The 23,398-nt window shown below is 39.3% G+C and overlaps 1 protein-coding gene across 4 annotated transcripts in view; it reads right to left on the bottom strand.

Annotated features, from left to right (window-relative positions):
• The window catches only part of tnrc6ba (trinucleotide repeat containing adaptor 6Ba), a 191,735-nt gene that overhangs the window by 2,555 nt on the left and 165,782 nt on the right, over positions 1 to 23,398 (bottom strand). For 3 of the 4 annotated variants that reach the window (XM_063062833.1, XM_063062834.1, XM_063062837.1), the window contains 14 exons: positions 20,777 to 20,851; positions 18,928 to 18,976; positions 17,488 to 17,633; positions 14,223 to 14,393; positions 12,531 to 12,665; positions 11,792 to 11,920; positions 11,241 to 11,342; positions 8,595 to 8,793; positions 7,804 to 7,959; positions 6,478 to 6,642; positions 5,142 to 5,288; positions 4,766 to 4,861; positions 3,924 to 4,133; positions 2,139 to 2,218 (listed from right to left, as the gene is read on the bottom strand). In XM_063062833.1, the coding sequence (XP_062918903.1) occupies positions 2,139 to 2,218; positions 3,924 to 4,133; positions 4,766 to 4,861; positions 5,142 to 5,288; positions 6,478 to 6,642; positions 7,804 to 7,959; positions 8,595 to 8,793; positions 11,241 to 11,342; positions 11,792 to 11,920; positions 12,531 to 12,665; positions 14,223 to 14,393; positions 17,488 to 17,633; positions 18,928 to 18,976; positions 20,777 to 20,851 (1,860 nt within the window). The remainder of the gene's footprint in view (positions 1 to 2,138; positions 2,219 to 3,923; positions 4,134 to 4,765; positions 4,862 to 5,141; positions 5,289 to 6,477; positions 6,643 to 7,803; positions 7,960 to 8,594; positions 8,794 to 11,240; positions 11,343 to 11,791; positions 11,921 to 12,530; positions 12,666 to 14,222; positions 14,394 to 17,487; positions 17,634 to 18,927; positions 18,977 to 20,776; positions 20,852 to 23,398) is intronic. The other variant, XM_063062836.1, reaches the window with a different exon arrangement.

Raw genomic sequence — 23,398 nt, 5'->3', positions numbered from 1 at the left:
AAGCAAAATGTTAACTAAGGATGGAATGGGTCACTTAAGATTCACAAGAATGCTGCTGGGTGGGCCCCAAATTAAAAAGAGAGTGGAGAAGCATATCTGGTTTCCCTAGAGCAGAGGAGGATAAGGAGTAGCCTTTGAGGTTTATAAAGTCACAAGGGGTATAGATAAGGTGGGTGGTCACATCCTTTCTTCCCAGGGTAGGGGAGTCTAAACCTAAAGGGGATAGGCTTAAGGTAAAGTGGAGAATGATTTCTACAGGTGTACCATTGAGAGCATTCTAACTGGCTGCATCACTGTCTGGTATAGGAGAGGGTGGGGGTTATTGCATAGAATTGAATTAAGCTGCAAAAAGTTGTAAATTTAGCTTCATGTGCACACTGGCCTCTGCAGTATCTTCAAGGAACGATGCCTCAAAGGCAGCGAACATCATTAAGGACTCCCATCACCCAGGACATGCCTTGTTCTCTTTGCTACCATCAGGAAGGATGCACAGGAGCCTAAAGGCACACATTCAACAATTCAGGAACAGCTTCTTCCCCTCTGCCATCCGATTTCTGAATGGACACTGAACTCATGAACACTACCTCACTACTATTTCATTTTTGCACTACTTATTTAACTATATATATCTACTGTAATTCACATTTTCCTCTATTACCTATTGCATCGTACTGCTGCTGCAAAAGTAACAAATTTCACAACATATTAAAACTGATTCTGATTTAAAGGAGACTTGAGGGTCAAGTTTTTAAATATAGAGTATGTGGTAGAGACAGGTACAATAACAACTCTTGAAAGCTATTTGGATAGGCACATGGTTCGTGTAGGCACCTTAGCAAGGACTATTTGGACTGAAGGGCCCTTTTCAGTGCAGTGTGACTGCCTCCCTGCATTAAAATTTGGTTTCATCTTTTATTCCTCAAGTCAATTAATCAGTAGAACAGATATATCCCACTAGTTCTCCATAAAAATCACTGGTAGGAGGATTACTAAGGCAATTAATGTCTTGAATTCAAATTCAATTAATTTTCAGATATCTCAGTATTTGTGTATTCCACAATTCATAAGAAAAAGAAATTGCTGAACATACTCAAATGATCAAGAAACATCCATGGAAAAATAGTTAACTTTTCAGGGCAAAAACCGTTCATCAGAACAGGTTTCACAAATCTACTCTTTTTTTTCATACTCAGCAGGTCTAGCAGCATATATTTTTTTATTGGATTTGTAAATATTTGGTATGTTTGCTTTAGACATTGATATCCAAACCTGTGTTAATTACTGGACTGAGTTCCACTACTCTTGCTGGAAAATATCAGGCTGCCCAGTAGACAACGACAAACAATCTCTAATGGTCAGACTTCTACCACTAGGCTGTGCGATTTAGTGCCCTCAATTTAGAGCTTCAGGAAATCCTGGACTTTTCCTTTTCTCCAGCAGATTCTCTCAACCATCAGGCTCTTGAATAAAAGGAAAAACTACACTCACTTGCCCTATCATTGAAATGAACCTTCAACGAACAATCTCTCTTTAAGGACCCTTTATCTCATATTCGCTTTATTCATTACTATTTATTTATATTTGCATTTGTAGTTTATTGTCTTCTGCACTCTGGTTGATCTTTCACTGATCCTGTTACTATCTTATAGATTTGCTGAGTATGCCCACAAGAAAATCTATCTCAGGGTTGTATATAGTAACATATATCAACACTAACAATAAAATTTATTTTGGACTTTTGCTTCTGTCTCTGGCTTTGTGTCAGCCTGATCTTCCACTCTGTCTCATTTAGTTTCCAATTTCAATTTATCTCTATGCAACGTATAGGATATCAAATACAATTCTACATGCTATAATGGACATTCAATGAAAAGTGAAAAATAAAAAGTTTACAACAGGGATATCCCTTTTATGGAATCATAGAATAATACAGCAGTTTCTAAAACTCATGAATTGGCAGAAGTTCAGGAACATTTACTTGCTGACTTTCAAAAAGTGATGGACACCAAGAAACTCGTATGCAATGCCAGGTGACAATAAGTAGCTACTATGGCTTAACTAACATGCTAGAGAAAACATTTTAGACACACCAGGAAGCACAGCCAGCTCTGTGACATTGATAAATCTAATTTCATTACCTGTGGAGTGAGATTATGAAGAACAAGCCAGGAGCTGACCCGACCAGATCCACCCGAATTGCCATCACTCCAGTTAGAACCTAAAGAGAGAGAAGCAGATGAGGTGCATTTTTCTTGAAAATAAAGAATGCTTTTAATTTGCAATAGACAGGCAGCCCAATTAATATTTACGAAGTAACAGAAGGGAACTGCCAAATTTCATTAACTCTGGGAGCTAACGCAGAATGAAATTGAAGTCAGGACACAGTTATTAGTTACTGACAAGTTTGGAGGGACAAACTTGGGCATCCCTACACAAGTTTACAATACTTTGCAGCCAATGAATACTTCTTAAATGCAGACTCATAACATTTACATGTCTAAGATCATAGAACATTTGAAATGAGGATGCTACACACTCCTTCAAGACTGTTCCATCATTCAATTAGATTTAAGCAAGTCTGATATGCAATTACTGTGAGTAATCTGAGAAGTACAAGCATGGCTAAATCCCATAAACAGCAGCATCATCTATCTGACTAGGAAATCAGTCTGTTCATTCACATCCACTTGAGGATCAATAACCTTGATTCAACATCTGCTCTAAAGGACACATCTGATAATACAATCTTTAGTCACACTTTACAGCAACAAGTCCTTTGACCCAGCATGAGCATGCGTCCATCAAGTATCCATCTGTACTAATACCATTTATTAGCAATTAGTCCATGGCCCCTTACATCTTGGCAATTCAAATGCTCATCAGATATAAAGGTAAGCTTTACTTGTCACCTGTACATTGAAACATACAGCTGTTTGCATTGTTTTCAGCAACGACAAACGCAGTTCTGGTACCAACATCATAGCATGCCCAAAACATACTAACCCCAACCTATACATCTTTTTGGACTGTAGGAGCACCTGGAGGAAACCCACGCAGTCATGGAGAGATGCACAAACTCCTTACAGACAGTGGCAGAAATTGAACCCTGATCCATTCACTGGCACTGCAAAGCATTACAGTAACTATGCCATCCCAAGTCTGGTGGGAGCACCTGCCCCTGCAGATTGCAAACACCCTTTTGATGAATCTTTAAACTGCTTCCTTTGCTTTCAGACATCTGTCTCCCACAATTTTGTACAACTCTATCAGGTTCTCCCTCAGCCTCCTCTGCTCCAGGGAAAACAAACTCATCTCTCCAAACCCTGCTCACAACCAAGGCAACATTCTGGTACATTTCCTCTGCACCCTCTCCTTTATAATCATGACCTATCTGTAACAATGGCAACTAGAACTGCACACAATTCTCCAGCTGTGGCTTTGCAAATGTTTTATTAAACTGTATCAGAACCTTCTTGCTCTTATATTCTAATGAAGACCAGTATCTCATATGCTTTCTTCACTACCTGATCTATCTTTAGAGATCTATGGTCATACACTAGAGCTTGTTCCTAGTGTTATCTTCCAAAGTGTATCACCTTGAACTTGTTGTGATTAAATTGCAAATGCTATCACTCCACCCAATTTACAACCTAATCAATACGTCCTCCATCACTGTGTAATAGATCAGTCTAGATTATGCAGGCAGGTCATCATTCCTCCAGGGTAATTTTGCAGCCAGAGTTGAGCTGGGTATAGCTGTGAACAGAGTTCACTAACTCGTGGCCTGGGATTTCCTTACACTGATTATGCAAGCACACTGAAAATAGTAGTTTAAACCCAGAAGAATGAATTTTATAACATAAAATAACTTTGAACTGGAGTGACAGAACCAAAGATGAGGGAAAAACAGACAAGGTACGCACTAAGGGCATATCGTGACTCCTGCATGCCCCATCCTCTGCTGAATCGGGGTGCTCCGCTACCCCATGGAGATGAAGGAGGTTTCTGATTGGTCAGTCCTGGTGGCGGCCGTGTTGGCGGGTTAGTGTTTTTAGATGACATCTGATTTTTCCACATCCTAGGATGTCCAATTGGATCTGGAGACCACGTAGACTTGAAGTCACTGAACTTGGCTGGAACAATAATGTGATGAGGATGCTGTTAACACACAACTAAAGGAGCAGTGAAACTGGATCAGAACCCCCACACCAGAAAATGGAACAATATACTTAAAGTCAAAAAAGATTCATGTAAAAGTCTAAAGCTAAAAGAAAATCTTATTTTTAGCACATGTATACTCCCTACTTACATTTTAGCAAAGAATATAAAAACAATAGCCAAATCAGTCTCATAACTTATTCACCTTGCAATCCTGTATTAGGAAAACAATAAAATGAGATCAGAATTAAATCTTGCAGTTGAAGGGGAATGTTGGTTTGTACAAGGAAACTGAGGAAGTAGATTCTGGGACTGGAATATAATAAAGAATAAAGAAAAGAACTACAGTGTTACGGGCAAACATGAGAATTGATATTAAAGCTCTTGCCTAATCTAACAATTTAATGTTGTACTGCCTCTTCAAATATACAGCAGAAAACAATGGACTTTACCGTACAGATAAGTCTGCTTAATTACAATGCACAGTAAACGTCACATTATTTACATATGGCTCACAAACAATACAAATCCATCATTACAACAGTTAATATATATCCACAGAGGGGTACAGGAATTTAAGTGAATGGCTCAATGGAATACTGCTAACCTGAAGTGCTCTGTACAGTGCTGTAGGAGCTGTTTGAGGCACTATAGGACCAGGCACCAGGTGAAGGCAGCGAGGTGTTCAGGGAGGAACTGGACCCTGTGGATAAAAGAGCATAGTTAAAGATTATGGAGAATTCACTTCAAAGATGAACAACTTGAGCTTAATGTTACCATATTAATGCCCTTTCACAATAACATTATTACGATCACCACTGTGGGCAAACCTACAGACCCTGCAATGCCCAAGAGTGTCCATCTTATTTCTTGAGGATGGTGTTCTGCATATTCTATCCTAGTAGAATAGGCATTCAGGTCTCTCAGAATTAATACGAAGGAACACTAAAAAAAACTATGATAAACAGTAAGGCCCCTTATACCTGTGCTCCTGTCCCTGAGAAGTTGGTGTTCCGAGTCCGGGGATGGGGGTGCTGCAGAGCTGTTTATCATGCTCGCTGGGGTCGCATACGGGTCTGATTCGGGGTCAATGTTTTGGAAACCCTTCCATGGTTCCCCAGGGCGGAACTCTGAAAATTAAAGTAGAGGAAGAGAATGCATTAATTAATTTTATTACTGCATACACGAGACACAAAATGACATTAAAACACGGCACATAATGACTGTCATTTAACACGATGTTTCAAAGTAGGTCTGAGGGAGTAATGTATTGACCAAGGTGTCAAATTTTCTGGCAAACTTTAAAAGATAGTCAAAGGAATACATTTCGCTTCACAGTCACACATGGACTGATGTAGCCACTCATTCATTTCATATTTATCTGTGGAATTTCCAAAAGGATAATGAATGCTGCTATTATGGGATATGTTAGCACAGTGGACTAGTAATTCAGAAGTCTCAAATAGAAATCCAAAGACACAAGTTTAAATCTCACCACTGGATGGTTTTGTGGAATTCAAATTCAGTTACTTAAATCAATCTGGATTTAAAAAGCATACATCAGTAATGGAGGCCACAAAATTAATCCACATGGTTCTCGAATGGCTTTTAGGGAAGGAAGTATGCAAGCCCCATCTGGTCTGTATGCAACTCCACAATCAAAGCAATGGATAAGCCCTTTGAAACTACCTTGCAAGTTACTTTAAGATAAATGAGTAATGCTGGCCTTGTCACTGGTGACATTCCAAGAATAAATATCAGGATAAACTGTTACTCCACTTCTAAGTAACAAGCATGTAAAAGAACATTTCCGACAAATTAAATACTTTTGTACTTAGTTCCAGAAATCAGAAGTTTGCTTCAAGAATCAGAATTGATACTACAGCAGAACTACTGATAACTTTTACTATTGGAATAGGATGCCCCGAGACACTTACGTGAAGTATACTTCACTTTTCCGAGGAGAAGTTTCCGTGGGCATCCTTGATGTTTCCTAATGACCACTCATTGTTGATAAGTACTAATAACTAGTTCAGTGGAAGTTTGACAGAATATAACCTTTTGCAGATTTCTTTTCACTTAAGAAGAACTGAGGGACACGACAGGCACTGAACCCAGGTTATGGTCCACCACTGATTACTCTTCAAATGATGATACAATTCTTTGCTAAAAGTCATAAATTAGTACTAAGAGCTTAAATTCCTGTTTTATAGATTAGCCGATCCCACTGATTCAAACTGAAGCTGTTTTACCACAAAGAGACCACATTCAATGGGTCTTGTATTACTTAAAAAAAAATGTTTACATATTATTTCAGACCTGGAGGCCAACTGGATCCGCTGGAACCATTTGAGAGCTTAGGGGTGGACCAGTTATCACTCGCAGGGCCAGAATGACTGGCCAAGGAATCACCTGCTATCATTTCATAATAGGGCAAGCTATCTCGAGGCTTCACCGGTGGCGCCATGCTGCTCGAAATAGCACCTGCAAAACAACATAAAATTACAAAACTAGTAATGCACAATTCAGCTGATTAACCAGCAAAAAATCTCAAAAACAATTCTGTATGTCTTGTATTCAAACCACTCAAGGGAATGTACACATACATGAAAAAACAACTGAACATGCCCCCACCCCCCCGCCTGTTAACCAGCACTGGATAATGAGATGTGCTTTACAGTGCTGACTGGTGGCTGAGTGATACCAGGGGACAGGGTCCTCCAAGCTTGCTCCTAGTTTCAGGTCAAAGGTATAGTCTCACTCAGCTGAATTTCAAAACTTAACAAGCAAAAAATATTAAGATGAACCACTTTCACAACCAACTCTCTAACACACTTCCCAATAAAAAAAAACGAACTTAGAGCTACATGCAACTTGAATCCTAAAGGTAATTGTTTCCATGAGGAGTGCTCTGGATATAGCACAAATTCTCAGCTGCCAAAGCAGTCTATCGATGTAACTCACCGCATCATTCACAACGTCATTTTAAGTAAGAGATCCTGATAAGAATGGAGGTAAATAAAAATTTAACTCTTACGGCTGCCAAATTTTACCCCACCCAGACTTTTCATCTTAGAATTGTCTCATTTCCTTAGGAGTAGCGATACAAGTTAATAGGCATCTTTATTTCTTTCTTTGTATCTCAAGACTTTTCATATGAAACATACCAAGATTTTAACACAGATGTCAAAACTAACTTGTGAAATTTTATTAACTAGCAAGCCATTACAGATTCCCCAATCCAACATCAATTTGAAATCATACTCTCTGAACTATTGTTATTGTTCAACAGTGCAGGCTCACTTTACATTAAGTCAACCTAATGTCAACTGGGGAACACAGTCCAATCTAGCATTTTCAAATTGAGCAGCAATTTAACTTGGGCTCCAACTCTCTAGTTTATTACATGTGGGCGTTTCATTGCACTTATGTCTAAACTGTGCTTAAATTGTTTGTAACCAGCAGGTGAAATTGATCAAAAGGCAAAGTACACAACATCCATGGTTGAAAAGAGAAGGCATCAAAAATAACCGTGATTAAGTGACACAGATATTGGCTTTAAAAGGTTGTAAACTGCAGGAGAAAAAGCAAACAGAATAACCAGTAATGAGTTCAATACACCCAACATAATGTCTGCACAGTTACCATTTTTCAAGGGATTGTGATCTGGTGGTGGAGTGGCAGGAGAGAGACCATCCATAGTCGTCCACTGCTTGAGCCGTGATTGTTGCGACTGAGGTTCTTTCATTCCTACAATACTGTTGACATCTAACTGGTTTACGTTCATGTTTGAGCTCATGCCTGAAATGTGAAAAGTATTTTATTGCTGAGGACTTCAAAACCATAACACTAACACTTAGGGCTTCATATCTTAAAAAAAAATGTGCCAGCAATGAAGAGGGTTAAGAGGAGGTTTATGCGAATAGCTCCGGAAATGAAATGAGTGGAGTACTTGATGGCTCTGAGCCTGTACTTGCTGCAGTTTAAAAGAGTAAGGAAAGATCTCACCAAAATCTACTAAATGGTGTTATCGTGAAGAGGACGTTTCCAATAAAGGGAGATTCTAGGGTCAGAGGGAAGAACTTCAGAATAGAAGGATATCCCTTTAGACCATAGATAAGGAAGAACTTATTTAGCCAGTGGGTGCTGAATCTGTGGAATTCACTGCCACAGATAGCTGTAGAGATCAAGTCATTGGGTATATTTCAAGTAGTTTTTGATAGGTTCTTGATTAGCGAGGGTCTCTATGGGGAGAAGGCAGGATGATGAGTTTCAGAAGAAAAATAAACCAGCCATAATCAAGTGGCAGAAAAATTCAATGGGTCGAATGGCCTAATTCTGCTCCCATGTCTTATGGTCTTTTAAGCTTTGTAAAAGTTTAAGAAAATGCTTTAAACAGCAGCAAAATTACAAAACAACCCGATGAAGGAACTCACCCATTGGGTAGCCTGGCTGAATCTGTCCTTTGGTCTGGAAGTCTGGAAGGCCAGAGGGAAGAGAACTAGGCACATTATCCAGATGTTGCTTGGGCATGCCAGGGTGTGATGGAGAATGCTTCATCCCTGGGGTGCTGTTGTGTCGATGCTGCTGCTGTTGTTGCTGTTGCTGCTGCAGGGCACTAACAATACGAACAAGCTATGGAAAAGGAAAAGTACAAGTTCAATATCTCAGGTCTTCCTTTATTCACTGGTCTCATCTCAGGTTTTCCCTTCCCTCTATCCAGTCAGCTCCTCCATCTCAGCCAGTATGCCAGTTTACAAGCTTCAAAATAATCTGCTGGAGGAATTCAGCACATCAATCAGCATATGCTGGAGGAAGGGAATTGTTTGAAACCCTGCATCAGGACTCAGGTCATCTGGACAATGGACCAAACAACAGATGCCGTTCAGCCTGCTAGGTTCCTCCAGCAGGTTGCTTGTTCCTCCAGATTCCAGCATTTACAGTTTCTTGTAAATCTTGGATTCTCCTCAAAGTACCGTGTTTTGACACATCAAACAATGCTTAAGAAAGCAAATGCTGCATTACCAGATACAGTCCATGAAAATGTCAAAGGGGATGAAATTCTATAATTGCATTTACTTCTTCTGGGTAGTAAAGCATACAAGCCTCTTGTAGGATCTGCCTTACAAGGACAGGACTCATGGTTTCTTCAATAACAAATCACATACAAACTCCTTACAGGTGGCACGTGAATTAAATTCTGAACTCCAACACCCCGAGCTGAGATAGTGTTGTGCTAAAAGCTATCTTGGCATCTGAACACAAAGTGGCTTCAACTGAGGGAAACTGGGGTGATTCCATCACATTGCAGTTAAAGAGCAGATGATGAAATGTAATCTTCTCCCTGAGGCTAAGGATCCATTCAATAGCACCCTCCAATTCCACACTGGATCTTCCTCATACTATCCCCACAGAATATCATGTCCAAATGCAACTGAAATCAATACACTTGCCTGGCCTTCTAGTGCTAAGCATCTACTCTCGTTGTTTCAGAGTACATGACTAGCAACAGAACTCAAAATGTTTGGTGAATCTTCACCATATGACTATGTAGTGTTAAATGCTGGCTTAAGCTGTTTGTATCTCTCTCTACTGTCCCTGTTCCACCGCTGGCATTTAGAGCACCAATGAAGGTCCCCCATCTCTGGTGGTGTTTAGGGGTTCCTTCATTGTGTCAGTACCTCAGTTTTCACTACCGTTAGTCATGCAAGTCCCAGGTGGAGACTCAGAAATACTGCTACACTCAGGGGTAGAAGGATTCATCATTGCCATTTCTGTCATAATTTTATTTTACCAGTCAAGTTTTATAGTTCAGAATTGAACTCCCAAACCTAGAGGACTGGTGGACCACTCCTAGTCTGGCTTCTACCCTTTGACCTATTTGGCATGACTTTACCAAGGCTTAAATCATAAAGCTCTGACTCCAACCGATATAGTTCTCCAGATCATTGAGGCACATAAGCCTCCAAAACACAAGGTTTGTGATCCTCTTGGAGGACGTTAGTCTGTATTTTCAGCAATTCCTGTTTTTAATTTAAAATTTCAATGTCTGCAGTTTTCAGTTTCACAAAGGCTACAAGTCACAACACTGCTGCCCTGACTCACATGAATCTATGCAGCAGATGCAACATCTAGCTTTCTCTGGATGCACTGACTCAGCCATCATCCATCCCTGCACCAATTCATATTGCAAGGTAAATGGCCATACAACCATCTTGAGTGGGGATGTTATTTGACAGAAATCTGGCAGAAGGATAATTTTGTAATTTATCCATTTCTGTTAATATTTCAATCTTATTTGGTTTGGTACATGATATACTATTGAACTAATAGTACAATCACCCATATCAAACAGGTAAAAGGCATTTTGCTACAGCACAGATTGGCCGCAAGAAAGCGTATAAAATCTGTTCTGTTTCACCACCAAAACTATAAACTGTGACAGGAGAATTACAAATTATTTCGCAGAAATGCACCAGTCATGAGTGTCCTTTGTGTTTGGATGGTTTACCACTCCTGGCTTAATTGCTAGCAAAGAGGGTAATAAATAGGGCAAGGAATCTCGGGTAAGAAACATTTGCCTCTCAAACCTGCTCTGCCATTCAGTAACATATTCCGCATATTCCTTGGCGCCGCATTCCTGCACTAACCACATCACTTTTATCTCTTTAACTCTGAAATTTCTGTATCTGTATTGAATATTCAGCAACCAGGTTTCCACAAACTTGCTGGGTGCAGACTGCCTACCCTCAGGGTGGTGAAATTTTTGGCCTGGATGATTGAACACTTCCTTTGAAATCTTTATCACTGATTCTACACTTGTTTTTTTTTCCTCTTTGTATTACCTCAATGTACTTACATATAAAATTATCCCCCTGGATAGCATGCAAAGTTCTTTCCTGTATCTCAATAGATGTTACAATACACCATTTACTCTAGTTCAAGACACTCCTTAATGGAAAATATCATCTCCAGATCTATCCTGTAAAGCTCCCGAAAAGAATAAAAAATATTCCCCAGCACTGTGGGAAAAAATTTTAAAGAGAATTTGCAACAGATTCCCCATCTAAGGCATCACATACTTGCTGTTCTTGTTGTTGTCGGACGGCGGCAGACAGCTTCCGTTGGTTTTGCAGAACTTGCTGCTGCTGCTGCTGCTGTTGTTGAAGCAACAGCTGGTAAGCCTGTGTGGGGAGAAGTCACAGTGAACCACAGACAGGAAATCACAATGAAAGGGAAGACCAGATTCTTGCTCCTCTTTACTTTGTCTTCAAATCACAGAGCAGGGCAATGGGGGATAGATTTAATAGCTCTTTAGATCTGTCATTTCTCTCCAAGCATTGAGTACTGTGCATCCTTTCAGATACCACCCATTATCACATGCAAGGCTTTGGAGTTTTAATGAAATAAAGCTATAATTGCCAAAGAACAAACATCAAAATGATAGTGAGCCACAAAATGAAGTGCAAAGCCACACTTAAAAGTTGTGGCAGCAATGCTCTTCAGCACCAAGTTTTCTATGTAAATGATCTATAATAATAGAGTCCAACCAGAGAAGATACATCCATTAAAGAGCACATCATGCCATAGTACTAGGACACGTGGGCTTCTTTTTGAAAGAACTGGTACTCACCAACTGTGGAAGCTGAGGAAGTTGGCTGAGCATAGCTATTTGTTGAGGGGTTAGCTGAGGACCGAGGCCAAACAGGGCTGGGTTCAGGGCACCATTTGGAGTGGCATGCTTCAACATAGGGGCAGGAACCTGCAAACAAGCCAAAAAATCTATTTAGCATTTAATAGATGAAACTATAAATATCACCTAACAAAACTAAAAAATACATTTATCAATTTAACTCTGCTAATATCCTCTACAATTAAGGACATCAGGTCAAGCAGCAAAGATGACAGCATTGCATCAGATGTCCGGTACCTCTGCATAAGGAAGTTTATACTAAGAGCATACCAGTGTTGGAAAATGATTCAGTTTTCACAATGGGCACCCACTGTTAAACATCCAAATGCCAAAAAGTGCAAAAGCTAGAACTTGAAATAAAAACAGAATGCTCAGTACATCAGATGGCATCTCTGGGAAAAAAAATATCGAAGCTAATGTTTCAAAACAATGATTTTCCATTGACCTAAAATGTTAGGCGGTTCTCTCTCCACGGATATCATGATAACTTCCAGCACTTTAAAAAAAAATTTCAGTCAAACATCCAATGTTTAGCCTAGACTTTGTGTATGATTCCAAAACCAAGAACTGATCACTCTCAAAATCCAGACTCTCCAATCAGAATGCAGCCCACTCTCTCCAAATGAAGGTACCGTGAGGATAAAGGGGAGTGAGTCGAAGTGGACTCCATGTTACATACCTGAGGAGGGGGCAGGAACTGCGGAGGCACTTGAGCCCGAAGGTTAGGCTGGGATGAATTCATGGACGGCACCTGGGGCGCGTGCACACCTCTGGATTGTGCTGTGCTACTGCCAAATAAACCATGATTGCCATTCTGTGTGTGTAAGAGACAAAAACAGACAGGAAGAGAGTTAATACAAGTGTTAAATCAATTAAATTTCCTTGCATTGAATATTTTTATACAGTCTAACTTGAAGCCTAATCCAGCCAAGAGGAGAATCACCACAGGAAACACAAAAACATTCACACATGCCCAGTGTAAAGGATAGCAATTCTATGCAATCCCCATAGTTCAGATTAATTTATTGTCACAAACACCAGGACAGAAAGAAATCCCTTGCTTGCGTGAAGTTGTGCAACATTCCATTTAGCATGTAGGAAATTGCAGCAAAAGAAACTGTTACAGAAGTCCAAATGGATTAGCCACCTTCCCTCAGCACTTTGTTACTTTCCCCATGTGTGCTTGCAAAGCTACCTCCTACATGTCACAAGAGATTCAGCTTCAGAACCCACCTGGAGTCTGGTGGTGTTATTCTTTTCTCTTCAGAAAAGTGTTGTTAAAGAAGCCACAATGGAACCTCAGCTATCATTTAAAATTGACTGATTCATAACATTGCATAATACTCACCATAGCAAATATCCTCCACAACAATTAACATCACCATCATCATTCAAATCCTTCCACCCAACCTATTCTATCCTCTGATCCTCCAGCTTGCCCTTTGAATGCACTGTTACAAACAGCATTTCAGATTTAAAATGCGAGAGGGTTCGGGCGGTCAGGATTTGGATTAAACACTAAGTTCTTAACTACAGAGCTGCAGCAGAGTAGTTTGCTGTAACCTTAGGGTCTTGCCTGGCTTAACAGTAAGAGAACATTGTACACAAGTGATTTAGGGGAGGGATCAAGGAAGGGAATTTAGGTTTCAGAACTGAACTCTGACAAGAACAGATCACAACCACTCAGGAGGTCCTAACTCTCTCTGCCTAAGCTCAGGCACGTGAGAGTCCAGCTCCCTTGTGGATAGAAAGTGGAGTATGATGGGCACATTTGTTGATGAATGACAACATTTCCCAATTTAGCACAAACCATCACAAAAATATGATAGAAAAAGACCCCAGAAATAAAATCAGCCATGCAAGAAATTAATCAATATGAATCTTTCTTGGGAGTGCATGGGGAAGTACCAATAAATGATCAGAAAGCACTTCATTGCACAACACAATCATAACAAATGACATTTTACAACATATCAAGCAATGTTTTAATAAAATAAATGCACTTTTCCCCACTATACTCATCCCAATTATGACAATTCTTAAATCGTTGGGTACTCTTTTTCTGTGCACTTTCAATGTTGCTGTGGTACAAAAAATACAACTGATTGAATGGAGGACAAGGGAAATGAAAAACAGAAAGAAATAAGTATGAAGAGGCCTGCCTAAAAGCATTGGGGGGGGGGAGAGAGAGAGAGAAAATGGGGCAAGGCTTAAACTTGCTCCTTATAGAACACTTATTGATAACCTTACTAGTTGGTGGACTCAGCTTGTGACAGGAAAGTGTAGACAGAAAAAGAACTAAGATTTGCTCACTTAGATTGCATAGTATCATGACATCCCTTCACAAGACACATTCAGAAAGAACCCTTACGTGTCTAGCGTTTAGGTTTTGCATGTTAAAACCAGAGCCGATGCAGCCGAGGTTGGCGGTGGGTAGAGCAGTGCCCGAGGGAGACAGCTTGCAGCTCGGAGGAGGGGAGAAGGGCGAGTTAGGTGCCTCGTCAGACAGGCACCCATCTTGATTGGAGAAAGGCAAAGTCAGCTGAAGGACGGTTAGCCAATCAGCATGCAGTTGGTGTTAGGGATGAGGAGGGGGAAAGAAAGGGGTAGAAGGTAGGGGTAAGAAACAGACAAGGAAACAGCACAAAAATGATTTGCGGGTAGAGCGGGAAGAAGAAACAAAAATAAGACAGCAGTTAGGCCTCACGCACACAGTAAGACAATATTAGTGCCATAATCAAACTTTCACATAAAAACCCCTCATCACACACAGGGAACAACTTAGCTTTCTACAGCAACACAGCAATTCTTCTACTGCAGGATATTTTTTCTCTTGTCTAATCTAACAATCCAAGAACCCACTGTTAATTTCTATTTTCTATTTCTCTGTATAATGCAAGTAATGCAAGTCTGTTAATACTTAATGCAACAAACTCATTTGTCCATTTAGAATTGCATTTATGTGATCAATGCTGGTTTACACTCTCTCTACTCTGATTTAACACACTATAATTAGACGGGAAGTAAATAGTTGAAAAAACATCATGGGCACAGAAGCTTCTACTAATCTGTAGTACTTATACCACAGAATTCTGCTCCCTAGACTCATACTTTGGCAGAATAAGATAGGAGAAGGGGCTCACAAAAGCGACAGCAGCTCCCAAATTTGCAGCACAAATTTGGTTAGCACAATGCTTTACAGTACAGATGATTTGGGTTCAATTCCTGCCGCTGCCTGTAAGGAATTTGTACCATGTGGGTTTCCTCCAGGTGCTTCAGTTTCCTCCCACAGTCCAAAGATGTACCAGTTGGTAGGTTAATTTGAAATTGCAAATTGTCCCATGACTAGGCTCAGATTAAATTGAGGGTTTGCTGGGTGGTGTGGTTTGAAGGGCCAGAAGGGGCTATTCTGTGCTCTATCTCAATAATAAATAATTAAAATCAATATGCTGAACAATTAGCACATTCCACTTGCATTATACAGAGAAATAGAAAATAGCTTGCTTAGAGCAAACCAGATCATAAATTTAATTCTAACAAGGAACTAGAAAGGTAGAGGGGAAGTTGATCAATTCAAGAAATATTCTATGAAAATCTCAGTATTTGTGCAAAAAATTTAAATTCTAGATTTAAATTAAAAGCAAGTTTAGTACAACCAAACTAATGATGAGCTTCCATTTTTTGATAAGCAACTACCTTAAATGCAAATGATACAGAGGCGAAAAATAATGTTCCCTTGTGGCTCCACTCAATAGTTAACCTCTTGACTCTGACTTAAAGGGGCAGTGGGATTTAAGTGATAGCCCGTACTAACAATAATATCCAGCTGGGGTGCTTCCATTCAGATGTAGTGGATCTAAGGAGCTCACACAAAACTATCTGAACACCCTTATCTCTTGGTTAATAGCCCTTTAATTTCAAAGAAATAAAGTTACAAGCTAAAAATCTGATGACCCAGATATTTCCAGAGCTTTGTTTATATTTAATTTGCTTCTCCCTTTCACATACCATCTAATTTCTTCTGCACTTCACTAACTGATCATTTACTTCCCCCCCCCATCCTTCTCTTCCATGATTAAAATACACTTCTGTCACACTTGCCAGTTATGATGGAAAGTCTTCAATGCAAAATATTAATTATCTCTCTCCAGTGATCTATTTCCAACATCTACTATCTATACATGGCAAAGTGATAGGTGATCTTCCAATGTCTTTTGATGTACTATATTATTTAACAAAATTGTTCCTCTCTCTGATATTGTGTTCAGAATTAAAATTAAAGTGAAAATTAAAACCTGACATAACTGCACCCAGTCCAAATCTGGCCTGAACATTTTATTCCACGCCCAACCTAGAGATGCAGGCAGAAAATCGCATTACCACAAATGATGCAGTCAGATGATACCTACACACATTAAAGACAATCAAAGTCCCTCATGCACCTCCTGTCAATCTCCACTCTCACTCCCCCCCCCCCCACCGCCCAACCTCCCTGATTATCCCATCACTGAATGACATTGCCTGACTGTGATACCAAGGCAAACTTGAGGCCAACACTAGAAAAGCCACTGCTGATCCTGGGCAATATCCCAGCCCAAACTCATTGTGTATCACACTGTGCCACCGACACAGAGTCAAACTTGAAGTCACTTACTGAAAATAATCTTTAGGACCTTCATTTGTTCCCTGGCTGAGTAATACCTTACACAGTTGCCACACCCAGACACATAGTAAAATTTACTTGGATAAAGTACAAGCTGAATGGCCTGGCCATTCAAATCCCTAATGTTTTGAAGAACACAATCAGGTCCAACCCAAAACACAATCTAATCTCATTAGAAAAACACACACAAAATGCTGGAGGAAGTCAGTAGGTGAGGGAGCACTTATGGAAAAGAGTAAACAGTTGACATTTACTCTTTTCCATAGATGCTACCCGGTCTACTAAGTTGCTCCAGCATTTTGTGTGCGTGCTTTGGATTTCCAGCATCTCCAGATTTTCTCGAGTTTCAGATCTCATTAGATTTGGATTAGCAGATAAATGTGTTTAAGATATTTATGGAAGAGTTGAGAAGTTTACATAAATGTATATATTCTCTACTAGTGGAGGTTTCAACAGGGATGCATGGCGTGTCTAGGAAAGGGTAGCACCTCTAGTCAAGGGGCTGCTTGTGTCCAATCTGGGGCAGCTCATTCACCTTTGTTCCCCACCTGTGACTCCAACTAGCTGTTTGCATACAACAGTGGCTACACCACAATACACTGCTTTGACATGTGGGTTAAAGCAGGTGAGAGTAACCATTGTGCCTCATACCCTTTTGCTCTAGGGATATGCCTGTCTTAGCTTGCAAAATCAGCTCCTGCAGACAGGGCAGATTAGATATTCAATGAGATCCGATGGCCAGGAAGGCGTTCTGCAATGCTCTGTGGAGAGCAAAGAACATGATGAGGCACGGATGAAGTTATGGTCATCCACTGCAACCAAAGACGACCCCATTTAATGACTATTAGTGCCACTCAACCCAGACTTCCGAGGTCAAGAGTGAAACTGCCCCAGTGCAACAACTTTTCCACGGAGACTATCCTACACAGGTTTCCTATCATCAAGTACGACGGACTACCACCACAGTTCTCACCTTCTCAAAGTAGGGTCCACTGTCTGTGGTGGGCGAATCTTTGGAATTTGATGGCCGGAATCCCGATCTATCCTTCCTCATCATTCCATTGTAATCCATGTTCATTCCTCTTTTATCAGATTCCAGCTTTTTGTCTGGTAGACCACCTAGAAATTTTTAAAAATGCAGAAGCTTAACTATGGAGAGAACCCCAATTAATCTGCACCCCACCCGACCCAAAAGGGACATAATTAATTATTCAACAGTATATAGTTATTAGAGGACACCATAATCAAGACCAGAAAATCAAAGCCTCCATTCACATTCTAAGCTTATTTAACAAAGATATTTAGCCAGAGTAAATAGGAGTTGGCCATACAGATTTCCCAAATCTGCTCCAATATTCAGCAACCATGTTCATTTATCATCTCCCTCAAAGTCCAGAAATCTATTAATCCCAACCTGAATATACTTAACATTTCAATATTCATAACTCTTGGAAGTAAAAGGTTTCAAAGGTTTATAAGATCCCTGAAAAATTTTTAACCTCAAAATAAATTAGTACTTATTTTGAGCCCATTTCCCTAGTTGTAGATTTTTACCAAGGAAATGGCTTCCCAGCACCTACACCATTAGAATCTAGAATCTAGCACAGGTAAATACCAATAAATCTTTGCATTCCTAGATGGTCACATTTGTACATTATCATTACACATATAATAGCCGCCCATAAAGTACTTTTTCCTAATGAAAGTAAGCAATCTCACCTTGAATTCCCCATCATTTTCTTGCCTTTGTGCTCAACCCATCTACATCCTTCTGTAAACTTTTTGTGACCTCCTCACAGGTCATATCTTGATCTACCTTATTAATAAAGCCTGACAAGAACTGGAATGCAGTGTCCTAGGCTTTGGCATTTATGATTTGGCTTTCTCTCAATGGATAATTGGTCCAGTGAAACCCCTCTTGAAAGCCAGCCAGACTGCGGAAGACTAACTTATTCATAAATATTGATGAAGTTGTGGACTCTTTTCACTTGATGTTTTCTACATGAAGGAAAAGCCAAGTTATTGAGACCAAAAAATCAAAACAAAAACTTCAGATGCAGTAAATCTGAAATATAAACCAAAGATGCTTGAAAAACTCAGCAGGTCAGGCAGATTCTGTGGAAAGAGAATTATACGAGGAAGGGTCCCAGACTTGAGACTCTTTCACAGAGATGCTGTTTGACTTCCCGAGTCTTTCCAGCATCTTCTGTTTTAAACTGAATTGCAACTGGTCTGAAATGCACCCAAATAATATTTAGCATTCACGATAGAAGGTAGTAAGATTGCAATCATCAATTTTCAACCCCAGCACTATCACTTGAATATTGTTTGATAAGAGTACAATTTAGTACAAGTACCAGATCTGCAATCTTTTCTCTGTCTGAAATAGCCTATATCATGTTTTAACACTCACCAACAGTTAAGTCCATTTTGTTACCAACACTGTCTTCGGAAGACTCCCTCTGCAAGTAAAGCAAGGATACCATGAATACAAATAAAACATTCAAATGTTAAAGCCAGTTTCCTCTTGCCCCTTATTGCTAGATTTCTTTTGACCAAGCCACCCCTCAAAAACCATAGGAAGGATTAATGTCTGACAATCTATGTTCAGCACATTCCTATTTGATCAGAATTCAGCAAAAGAGGAAAGCATTTTACGAAATTGGTAAGGGTTAAATTTGATCTCTGGATGAAAAGATTATCATTAACAATTGTTTTAAAATTCTTCCAAGAGCTTTTAAATAACAGGGTTTTCCTGTTAAAATGCTCCAACCATTTCCAATTTAAATCCTTATTTATAGCACGCGCACAGGTAGACTAATCATAAACTTTATTATTTCTTCCATATACTAATAATATGCACCTACAATAAAATAGCAATCTGAACACAGCTCTGAACCAAATAATAAGCAGACTAAAACACTGTATTCCAAGTATACAATAAATAGAACCCTCTGCTATAACATTCCTACTTAGTACCTCCACAGAAAGTTAAGGTCCTCTATATATATAGTTTGCTCTTATTACTAGAAACAATTATGGTAGTGTAGAGATTAGCAAAATGCTGTTACAGCTCTGGGCATTCCAGTGTTCAGAGTTTAATTCTGGCGCCGTTCTGTAGTGGAATGTGTGGGTTTTCCCTGGGTGCTCCAGTCTCAAAGCCATACCAGGTAGATTAATTAGACATTGTAAACTGCCCTGTAATTAGGTTAGGGTTAATCGGGGTTGTGGGGTTGCTGAGGCGGCACGGCTCGATGGGTCAGAAGGGGCTACTCTGTATCGCTAAGTAAACAAATAAATAACCCCAAGTGCCTCCAATCAAGCATTAGGGTTGATATGTGCAACTGTAATCTCTAGTATCAAATAGCGATAACCACAAAACATACAAATAACCCCAATCTTTTTAAAGACTTTTAGGCAATAAATAAATGCTGGCTGTAACCCAATATTGTCATTTTATGCTATATAGCTCCTGAATATCGCCGGCTTGTGTGGTTTTAAGACAGAGTTCAGAAATGATATCTCTTGTGAGGGACTTAATCAATTATGAACCAATGCAAGATTTCACTCTCTGAACTTGTTGCCATTTTCACTGCGAAACTGCAGATCATGTAATGGTCAGTCATCATTGGGATTGGTTGCGTAATTTGCAATATTAAGCCTGACCAAGCCTCATTACTCTAAGCCTCTTGTGACATAGAGGCTATGTCGGCTGTAGTATAAAACACAACAAAATGCGCTGCATAAATCTTACTGGAACACTTTATTCTTGTATTTAGTCCATTTGAACTGTTAAAAGCACCCAGCTGCATAATTATTGAACCTTCCTATATAGAGTTATGTGTCAGCAAGACCTAATATGTTACATTTTGTGTTATATGACTTCAAGTTAAAGTTGCAGAGTCTAAAGTCTGGTGGTGGCAGGAACTGCTGGTGAAATTTGAGGTAAAAAAAATTAAGGGCAAAACACAGGAAATGAATTGCACATTAAAGCTTGTGGTTCTTTTCTGCTGTATATTTTGCACTGATAAAAACATTTGCAAGGAGAATAAATAAACGATGAGAGTATTGATATTTTCATTTGGTTCTGAATGGCACAACAACGTACAACAATCGTTAGTCTTATTTTTTTGTCACACAACTACTTTTTTGACATGAAGCTTACAGTGCTAAGTCTAGTCAGCAATAGGCTTAATGTGGTAAATTTAACTGGCAAAGCAGGTACATCAGGGCTTCAGCATATTCAGTAAAGCTGCTCTTACCAGTAATCCCATTTTGGAAAACTGAGTAGAGAGAGGGTTTATCCATGTGTCATTGTTCCCACCTTTCATGGAGCCCTAGAGGAAAAGAAGAAAAATAGTAAAATCAGCTGAGTCAAAATCATTAAGCTTTTTTACTTTGACTTTGATTCTGCGAATTTTCTGTATTTATTAAGTTTTTTTTCAGATTTTTGTTGTTGAAATGGTCTTTTATTATCCCATTCAACTGATTTAAACCTTTTTGAACTACAATGCTACTTCTCCTTCTATCCCCAGGATTGCATAGGTACCCTGAAAATTTAAGTCTTGCCTAATTTCAGGGACTAGGTCACAAAAAGGATTACTTCACAATTTGTTTCTTTTCCCCCCCTCTAACCTCATTTCTTTTTTGCAGAAAAAGCCACCTAAAACTTGCAAAAAGAAATGCATTTCCCTGAAACCTCGGGGCAGAAATGTTATCATGGTTGATACTGGTACATTTAAACCAATGCAGCTTATCACTGCATTTTAAGGAAATTGTCACACAGCACACAGGATTTACATTTTTACCCTAATGAATCAAAAAGCTACTACAGACTATCACGTCATATCACTAGAAGCTAATATGACAAGGCAGGGAGAGGGCGAGCCAAAAAAATACTTCAATCAGAATACCTGTTAGATGCAGTGTTAAACCGTACAGCTTTATAAACATAACTGAACACCATCAACCCTGGAATTTGGCTGCACAAGCAGAACATAGAAGCAGACAGTAATCTTTGTACCACTACACACTCAAATTTGTTAATTTGCACTGGTTTCCCATGATTCAATTCCTCAAGTTTTAAAAAGCTCAGCTTTATATTCAATTCCCTCCATGCTCTTAGCCTCACCTACATCCACAACCTTCCCCAGCCCAAGACTTTGTAACTTGACCCAACTATCTTGAACTGAATTGCTCCATAAATGACTGTCATGCTTCAACATCCAGGCTCTGGGCTCTGTCATTCAACCCAAAGCCATCCAGTCCCATTCTAACTTCACAGTTAACTTAACATTTTGGTGACAATCTTCTTGTGTGGTTTGACATCAGTTTCTTAAAGGGCTCTTGTGAAAAACTTTGGACATTTTGTGCTATATAATGACAAACTGTTATTGTTGCATCTTCATTCCAACAACCATGCCTTCCCAACTGTTTCCATATCATCTGAAAACTCTGATGTCTTGTACTTTTCTTTCCTCTAAATCATTAATATAGATAGTAAATAATCAAGGATGAACAGCCAATTAGTGCACTCCACTAATTATATCCTCTTAGCCCGAAAATGACTCATCCTCCTGTGTAATGATCAGTTTTCACGACAAGCTAACAGACAACGTTCTCATCTTGTGCAACAGCCTTTTATGTGGCACTTTGACAAAAATCTTCTGGATGTAAGCAGTCATAGCTGCAGCAAAGCAATCAATACTGGAGTTCACAGAAAAGAAAGGCAATCTTTGTGGAACATACAATTTTAGAGAGCGTTGAATAGAGTAGGTCTAGTGGGATACAGACTCTCATCCTTTGTTCATATTTCCTGTTGACCACATCACTTTAGAACTGCTATTTCCTCGCAATACAGGCAATACAGCCATTTGGATTACAGAAATTCATCCCAACAGAAGTCACAAACATTACCCAAAATAATGAGAAATGGAATGAAATTCACTCACTGAATTGATGTGAAACAGAAAATAAGCAAACTCTGGATTTTTCAACTCGTTTCTTGACACAGGCACAAATGACAAGGCCTTGTGTTAGAAACGGACAGTTTTCTAAGAATGTAGAGATAATCTGTAATCAACCTTTTCCAATTGGAAACAAATAATAATCAATTTAGTACCAGTTTGTGTGAAATACATGCGAACTGTTGGGTGATGCAGACCAGAAATGTTACAAGGAAAACTGCAAGGAGCGGGTACTCTCATTGTCAGCAGATCAGCAACTGCTCAGCTCACCATTTTGAGTTGTATGTGTGCAGGAGTCACTGCAACCTTCCTATATACTTATCAATTTAAACAAAACTCTGCACAAGATGTACCGTGATCCAAATCACATACGTTTTAGCAGCACAGACATGAATCAGAAACAGTGAATTAGTATAAAGATGATACACAATTTCTGCACAAAACAGAAATGATCTGACAACTTAAATGAGTTTAGTTTCTGCAATGATTTTGAAAACTGGAAAAGCTTCATTACCATAAAATCTATTACCACAAAAGATCCAAACCCTTCAAGAAGCCAAATATGTTTTGTGCTATTGCAAATATTCACCCCACCAGGTTTCTAACTCGTCAAGAAAACATGCATGACAATCTCACAAGTGCATTTATATAATTTAAGAAACAATGAATTAAATTCAAGCATATGCTTTCAACAGCCTAACCTTGTACAACAGAAATAAATGATCCTAGCTAGAAATGCATCAGAAAATATGACTAATTTTTATTCTCAAAGAAAGGAAATGCTATTACTCACTGTTGTTTTCCATTACTTACATTTCTATCTTCATACAAAATTTTAACTATGCACTATCTAGGAAATTGCATAATCTCAGAGTGCATCTAAACATATTTTGGTTTGCTAAATCATTCCCTCCTGCA

Source organism: Mobula hypostoma, chromosome 11 (assembly GCF_963921235.1).
Source record: "Mobula hypostoma chromosome 11, sMobHyp1.1, whole genome shotgun sequence".
NCBI lineage: Eukaryota > Metazoa > Chordata > Chondrichthyes > Myliobatiformes > Myliobatidae > Mobula > Mobula hypostoma.
Note: the sequence above shows the minus strand (reverse complement) of the source record. Positions and strands in the feature narration are given on the sequence as shown.